Source organism: Antechinus flavipes, chromosome 1 (assembly GCF_016432865.1).
Source record: "Antechinus flavipes isolate AdamAnt ecotype Samford, QLD, Australia chromosome 1, AdamAnt_v2, whole genome shotgun sequence".
Classification (NCBI taxonomy): domain Eukaryota; kingdom Metazoa; phylum Chordata; class Mammalia; order Dasyuromorphia; family Dasyuridae; genus Antechinus; species Antechinus flavipes.
The window spans coordinates 328,432,069-328,441,026 of NC_067398.1; the positions used below are offsets into that span (position 1 = coordinate 328,432,069).

Genomic DNA, 8,958 nt, shown 5'->3' on the forward strand with positions numbered 1-8,958 from the left:
TGGTCAATATCTTACCAGAGACATACACCTCCCCTTCCTCACTACCATACTGTGCATGAGGTGAACCTTTCACTTTATCTTTGCATGGTGAGTCCCTTTCAATTTTATCTTATTCAAATACTATACATATTCTGGTTTAAAGAATTAAGAAATCACTATCTCTTTTCTGTTTAGGTACAACCCTGTGAAGGCTGCAGCCCCTGTATCTCTTGATTCCCATTTCACTTTTCATGCAAGGTGAGAGGGAAAGAGATTGTTGTCCCTAACAAAGGGTTCAACAATTGGCAAGAGATCTCCAGGAGATTATTCCAATAATCTATACCCTTTTCATACACTTTTATCAGTGACTCAAATAAAGGCATAATTATGACATTCACCAGATTTACAAGAGGTCAAAACTAAGGGATAATTCACACAAATGACAGAACAAACTTCCAAAACAATACCATAAAGATACAGTATTGCACAGAATCTGATAACAATGAACTCCAATAAGGAGAAATAAAAGAATTACTAAAGTTAGTTTTTTTTTTAATTGTATAATTACAATATGAGGTAGACATGGTCAAACAGTTTGAAAGAAAAACATCTGGAGTTTTTATTGGGTGATATTCAGTATAAGTCATCAATGTTTTGAAGTAGCCCCAAAACAAATTTTGGATGTAAAATAGAGGGATAATATTTAAGAATAATATAGTTATTATCCCCCGTGTTCTTTCCTGAGCAATACGCATCTGAAGGATTCTTTTAATTTTGGAGCACCATCCACTAAGAAAGAAAAATAAAAGTGAGAATGTTTATGCTTATGTATTTATATGTGCTAGTGTGTTTGTATGTGTATACACAGATGTAGTTTTTATGAAAACCCCTGATATTAATTATTAAGCTGATCATTATACTAGATTTTCAGACAGCAGGTGGTATTGTATACATGTGTGTATATTTATGTGTCAGCTATATTGTGATTTTCTCCAACCATTAAAAGCATAAGAGCAGTTTGATAAACTTCTAAAAAAAATAGCTGAATTATTCTAAAACCTTAAAAATATGTTACACCAAACATAAAACAATAATAAAATAAAATCACATGGGACAAATACTTGGCATAAATCTAATGACATTAATTCATTGAATTATTTAGATGAAATATTATCTTTCCAACTCCCAGTTTTGGTATTTTCTAGGTTGTTTCATTTTCTAGGTTGTTTCACTAAAAAACATCTTCATAGTTAAGGTGTATATAGGTATAAGGTATATAGATATAGAGATGATGATAAGAAAATAATGCTAATTCTGATTTTCATTGCAGTTATCTTGAAATTCATCAAGTTCCAAATACCTAAAATATTAAATATAACATCAATTAATGCCTGCTGAAGAGTCACGATCTTTAAATAGATATACTCAATATTGCTGCTGCAATATGATTTCTAACTTTCTACAATCTATATCAGAGTTACAATATTTGTGAATTTAAACTTGAAAATTAGTCTATTCCTCAAATTCCCATATATAAATTGGGTTTTTTTCAGGAAGTTTTGTATGATTGTTCATTTTCAAAATATATAAATTGTTCTGGTTCTTTAAAAAAAAAAGATTCAATGAGCTTTATTTCCCACAATAATTGTTATCGCTGTTAGGTCATTTAGTCATCTTTGACTGTTCATAACCCTATTTTTGTGAAGTTTTCTTGGCAAATATCCTGAAATAGTTTGCTGTGTCTTTCTCCCATGTTGCTATTTTACAACTGAGGAAATTGAGGAAAACAGGATTTAAGAGACTTGCCCCAAATCACGCATTTTTAAAGTGTTTGTGGTTGTATTTGAAATCATCTCCTCTCGATTCCAGGTCCAGCCCTTTTTCCATTGCTCCATCTTAAAGTACATTCTATGTACCGGTACTATGTTAAATGTTGGAGATGTGAATTAACCTTCATATGAGGTTGGATGACCAATTTTTTTTTAAATGTTTAAGACTAGATTCTTGGTCAGGTATCATTCAGTCAAGAAAATCTCTGTGGATTTTTCTAAATCTTCCATTTTGTCATTTTTTTACTTCTATTAGAGAGTAATTTCTATGAGAGCAAAGAACTTGTTTGTTTTAAATTTCCTGTATCTCATATCACTTATCACAATGTGGTATGCACTATGGTGGTTAATGAATATGTGTTTAATGTCTCAATGAATATATCAGAAGAAATTAGAAGCTTATCTCAAAAGTTCCTACATTTCAAAATATCCTAATTTTGCTGAATCTGACATTGGCCAAATGGAAATGTGATTTTTTTCCCTATTTATTAACAGTGAATTTCTGTTTTGTGTGGTTTAACATACTACAATGTTTGTAAAACATACAAGAGCAAGAGGTAGACCTGCAGAGGACATATAATAAGAGACTTAGGGATTAGAACCGTGTTTCAAATGTAATACATGAATATCCTGTATGGAAAGGGGGAGAATCATACTTTAAGTTTTCCATGCACAATAATACCCTTGATACTAGAGAAAGTAATGTAATCATTGAATACCAAGCACAGTGTCCAAGGGAAAATACAAAGCAAATCTAAATCTCAGAACATTTTACATTTTTTTGAAGTATAGATTTCTAACAAGAAATTTCTGCATAGCACCTTTTACCTCCTTGTTCCTCAGACTATAGATAATTGGATTCATCAATGGAGTGATGACCCCATAGGACAACGCAATAAGTTGATCTGATGTATTAATGTCCTTTGACTTGGGCTTCATGTACATGAAAAGGGCTGAACCATAAAATAAAATCACCACAGTTAGATGAGCTGAGCAAGTAGAAAAGGTTTTCTTCCTGCCTTCACTAGAGTTGATCCTCAGGATGGTGGAGATGATGAAAATATAGGAGAAGAAAATGAGTAGCAGAGGAGGAATTAAAACAACAAAACTTCCGATTGTTATTATAAGCACATTGAGGGAGATGTCTCCACAGGTAAGCTTAAGTAGGGCCAGGATTTCACAGGCAAAGTGTTCAATGATATTACCACAAAGAGGGTTTATAAGGGCAAGCAGAGTTTGCATCAGAGATATCAGAAATCCTGCTATCCATGAACAAGCAGCCATTTGTGCACAGAGTCCCTTGTTCATGATGATGGTATATCTCAGAGGATTGCAGATGGCTACATACCTGTCATAGGCCATCACGGCCAAGAGAATGCACTCTGTGGAACCCAATCCAAGAGAAATAACCATCTGCAGAGCACATCCAAGGAAGGAGATGGATTTTCTCTCAGACATAACAATTATCAACATTTCAGGGATAAATGAAGATGTGTAGCAAATGTCCAAAAAGGAGAGGTTTCCAAGGAAAAAATACATAGGAGTGTGAAGACAAGGATCCAGGATGCTGATGATAATGAGCATGCTGTTTCCCAACAGAATCACCAGGTACATCACCAGGCAGAGCACATAAAGGGTGAACTGGAGGCCTTGGGAATGAGAAAGCCCGACCAGAAAAAATTCAGTCACAGCTGTGTAATTCCCCGTGTTCATATTATTTTAACTATTCCAACTTCAGCACTTTTGAAAGGACACCTTAAAGCAAGTGGAACAAATAATAACATATTTGTTATTAGTTTCATACTTTGAACTGTTTTAAAGATATTGATTTTTTTCTTTTATTCAGAGGTATATCCATTTAAATTTGTGAAGAAAAGCAAAAGTTAGAAAAATATAAAAAAAAATTGTACATGCACCCTGAAGCAAAGGTGATGACAAATATTTGTAACAAAGTTTTTATGTAAGAGTAAAAAAACAAAATCACTACTCATGAACTGGGAAAAGATGGAATAAATTGCAACACATCAGTGCAATGGAGAATTATTTTGTCATAAGAGATGATGAATATGAAGAATTTAGAGAAACTTGGGAAGGTTTCCTTGAACTGATCTTATGTGAAGTAAGTAGAATTGAGAGAACAAATTACCAAAGGACAATAATGATAGAAAGACAAACAAGGCAGAAAGTAACAGAAAACTCATCAGTGCAAATGTCTAATTTCAATCTTTGCATATTGCCAATATATGTTCATCTCTAGGCAACTCAGTGAAAGTCTAGAGGAATGAAATAAAACAGATGTGGTGGTATGTGAACTTTGTGCTGGTTTATTTAAGCAAAATAAAGTTTCTATGCAGTGAGAGTTCATTTGGGAAGTGAAACTATTTTTTTTAAATAGCCAAAATATTCATTAAAATTCATCTCGAAAACTATTAATATAGATGAAAACAGTTAAAGGTTTAGAGTGCACAATGGAGAAAGACCTTTTGCAACAGTATTGTTGCTATTATTGTGGGGTCATGGCTGACTCCATGACCCCAGTCAGGATTTTTTTTAGCAGAAATACTGGAGTAGTTTGCTATTTTCTTCTCTAGTTCTTTTCAAAAATGTGGAAATGGAGGCAAACAAGATTAACTGACTTGTCCAGAGTTACACAGCTAAGCTAGTAAATGTCTGAGATCATGTCTGAATTCAGAAAGATGAGTCTTCCTGAGATTCTTACATTGTGTGGTATCATGTAATTGAATGTGAGGGGGTCATTAAATTAAGCCTTTGATTTGTATATCTTTTTTTATATAATTATATACCTGGGGTCCATGAGTATTTTCTTAGGTGTAATGGGATTGTGAGTGTAAAAAGTTTAAGAAGACCTGCACAATTAAAACAACTCTGAGCTTTCATCCTCACATCTCTCATCTTGGCTAAAATGACAGGAAAAAGATAATGATACATGTTGAATGGGGATGTGGGATACTAATACATTGTTGGTGGAGTTGTGAAACGATCCAACCATTCTGGAGAGCAACTTGGAAGTATGCCCAAGGGACTATAAAACCGTTCGTACCCTTTGACTCAGTAGCGCTATTACTGGGTCTGCATTCCAAGAATATCTAAAAGGAGGAAAAAAGACCTAGATGTGCAAAAATATTTGTAGCTCTTTTTGTGGTACCAAAGAATTCGAAAATGAGTAGATGCCCATCAGTTGGGGAATGGCTGAACAAGTTGTGATATGTGCAGATAATGTAATATTATTGTTCTCTAAAAAATGATCAACAAGCTGATTTTAGAAAGACCTTGAAAGATTTATATGAATTGAAGCTGAGTGAAGCAAACAGAAACAGGAAGACATTGTAAACAAGAACAGCAAGAATGTGCAATGATCAACTATGAAAGACTTGGTTCTTCTCAGTGATTCAATGACCCAAAGCAATCCCAATAGACTTTGGGCAGAAAATGCCATTTGCACCCAAAAAAAGAACTTAGGAGACTGAATATAAGTCAATATATGCTATGTTCACTCCTTTTTTCTGTTTTTTTTTTAAATCACTCCTATAGTTTTTCTTTTTTGTTCCTATTTTTCCCTCTCAACATGATTCATAAAATAATGGGTATTAAAAATAAATAAATTTACTAGAAAAAACAAAGCCCTGCACTATGTCACCTAGCTGCCTTCAAGCAGTGTCCATTAGAAGAAATTGATTTTAGCTAAATGGGAAAAGTAATATCATAAGAAGGAGAAAGGTACAATTGAAAACCATTATTTTTTCAATCAGAGGGAAAAGCATTTATATCCCTCACTCTGCTTCTTGCAATTTTTTGAATGGTATAAACCACTTACTTTTCTCTGAAATTCAGTGTCTTCAACTTTAGAATAAATTGGCCTCTATAGTTTCTTTCAATTTTAGATCTATGATTTAATTCTATGATCTGTTTAGAAGAGGTTGTAAAGTTGAATTCTTAAATTAAACAGAGATATATTGGGCTATATGCAAAGGAATAGGCATTCAAAGATGGTCCTTTGGTAATTTGTTCTCTTAATATTTCACATCATATAAGTTGATATGACTCCAAGTTTTTCTGAATTTTTCATATTCATCATCACTTTTCACAAAATAAAAAGAATATTGTTTTCTACTGAAGTTCATTTGTAATTTGATATCCTAAGTTTAGAATATTCAATCAGCTTGATTTTGTTATTTTGACGTTATATGCCTAATGCTCTAGAAACTATGCCTCTTGAAATCAACTATTTCCCAATCCTCTAAGCATCATTGATTATTACAAATCCCTCCTCAGTCTTTACTGTGGTCTGGTAGTAATTTTCTCAATTTAGGTAGTTTTCTTATCTATGAGGAAACATTTATTTCACCAAATGAAAAAGGGTTGAAAGTAGTTTTGTGTTAAAAGCTCAACTTTGGAGGACATTCAACTAAAAAGAATATAAAGAATATAAGGATTCAGAAAAAGAAATGGAGAGAGAATTGTAAAGAAACAAGATACAGTAGCATCATGAGATTACAAACAATTTATCAACAAGGCTTAATTTATTTTTATTTTTTAATAATATTGTATTATTCCAAATACATGTAAATGTAGTTTTCAACATTTTTTAGTAAAATTTTGTGTTCCAATTTTTTCTCTTCCAATTACTTAAATCCCTCCTCTCCAAGATAGCAAGCAATCTGATATAGGTTAAATATGTGCATTCTTTTAAACATATTTCCATATTTGTCAATTTGTAACCAAATTGGTCAGACCAAAAAGGAAAAAAAAAACCATGAGAAATAAAAGACAAACAAAAAAGCTGAAAATACTATGCTTCAATCCACATTCAATCTCTAGAATTCTTTCTCTGATGTGAATGGCATTATCCATCCCACATCTATTGGCATTGCAACAATGATTTATTGATCACCTGCTATATATAAACCATTATGTTAATCTAGAGAGTATACAAAGACAAAGAATGAAATACATAGTTTAAGTTTCTATACATTTTCTATTTTATATATTCAATCACATCCTTGCATAATTTGAAGAGAAATAAGTAAGGAATAAAAATATTTTTTTGAGAGATGTACAATAGCCTTTCTTTATTTGTTCCATCTAAGAGAAGCATATTTGAAACCATAGAATCATAGAAGGCCATAGTTAGAATAAATCTCAACACAGAATTAAGTATTCTAGACTTGGCAAAGATGAGGCAACACAGAATGGCAGGATACAAACAGTCTTTGAAAAAATAGAAGAGTGGAAATAACTTAGAATACAGAAGATAAAACATGTAAAGTGGTTCTTCTTTAGGGGTTCTTAACTTGAGATATCAATTTGTTTTTGTAAAAAAAAAATACAACAGTATTTCAATATAATTAGTCTTTTAATTTTATGCATTTAAGAAAACTATTATGAGAAGAGATTCATAGGCTTTATCAGACTTCAAAAGTGTTTATGACATTAAAAGCTCCATAATTTCTGTTTTAGGAAATAGAATGTTGAAATTGAAAGCAACCATTAGAGATGATATGATTTCACAGATGAGAAAACACATCTAAAAGTGACTCAAACACTAATCCTCAACAATTTGATAGAGGATGACAAAGAGTGCTTTGAAACTATATTTATTCCTGAAGAAGAGAATTTAGAGATTTCAATAATCAGAAAGAGTTCCTGCCTGCACTAGCAAACATGCTTCTCTGTTTTGTCTTTTTGCCTACAGCTTTCATTATAAGTTTCCTCAAATGGCCACGTCTCCTATATAGAATCACAGGATGTTTAATTTTAGGATCATAACTGAAAGGAGACTTAGAGATAATTGAGTCCCATCTTCTCATTATATGTGACTTTCATTTTCAATATTTCATGCAAAAGTCCCATTCACAACTCCCATCTCCATTGGTATCTGCAAAATTTTCCCACATTTTCATTTACCTGTTAGTTCAAGGTGTAGAGCTGCTCTTCTCATTCTCTCCACTGTGTTGTTCCTATTTTTGAACAAAAAATTTTAAGCATACTTCCAAAAATGTCTTGTGGCTTGAAAAAGCACTAAAGGAATTATTATGCCCATTTGCCCTATCAACTTATCTTAATGGCCAAAATTGCGTTTATTTAAGTTAGTATAACTTACTACCTTTGTTCCTATCTGCATTCTTTATTCAGTAAAATTTTTGAAATATTGCCTAGCTCAAAAGAACATTTCCCTTTCCCCTCTAAGGTCATGCCATTATTTTGAATAGAAAGAAGCACTATATTTTCAGTTCTATCATAACTGCCTGAAATAACCTGTGCACCATGGGTGGTTCCAAATGACCAACCACTGGATCTGGATGCTAGTTTAACTATACGTCCCCACAACCTTCCTGAAAGTGTTCCTCAGGGAATCTTTCTAATCCCTAATGTCATTTAAATCTTTATACAGAATTATTGGGAAGTTAACAACGTTCAAAGCTCTAATTAGGGAGGTTGTAACCATCTAATTACGTCAAAATTATTTGGTGGTTTTAATTGATGGCATAACAAGTAAAGTGAAAAGAAGAAAATAATTTCAAATATCTTCTTACCAACATAAGCATAGGGAAATAATACAATTATGTAGATGATAGGGCAAAATCGCCAACATTTATCTTATTTCATGAGTTAACTTAATGTTAACTATGGAAGCTATGGAAAACTCTGGTTCAACTCATTATACTAATCTACTTCCCAATGGCTCCAACTGCTAACACACAAAGGACAAGTACAATAACCTTGTAGCTTTAGGCAAAAATAGAATGGATGACACAGGAAGTGTTTACTTTATGCAAAACATGGAAATAAATTTAGAAAAACAAAGTGAAAAATGAGAGATTCCTTGCTCTCAAGAAGTTTATATTCTTTTAGAGAAAACAAAACACAGAGAAGTTATATGAAAAATCCTATAGTCCTAAAAATAAATGGTAAAGCAAATAAATGGTAATGCCTCTTTCATGTTACCTTCACTGATAAACTCATAACAATTTCTGATGTTCAATCAATTGACAATACAAGAGACTTTGAGCAAAAGAACTTTATTTTCTGTGATTTCAGTAGTTGTAGCTGTAGCACTTACAGATAGCAATTACCTGGCTGCATCTCCACAGGACTACTTCTCAGGATGATGGCAAAGAAAACTTGACTA

General features: G+C 32.5%; 1 protein-coding gene across 1 annotated transcript; it reads right to left on the minus strand.

Moving 5' to 3' along the window:
- Positions 1-2,579: 2,579 nt before the first annotated feature.
- LOC127557566 (olfactory receptor 13D1-like) lies at positions 2,580-3,521 on the minus strand. The gene has a single exon (XM_051990910.1). The coding sequence runs from the start codon at positions 3,519-3,521 to the stop codon at positions 2,580-2,582; it is 942 nt and encodes a 313-aa protein (XP_051846870.1).
- Between the last annotated feature and the right edge of the window lie 5,437 nt (positions 3,522-8,958).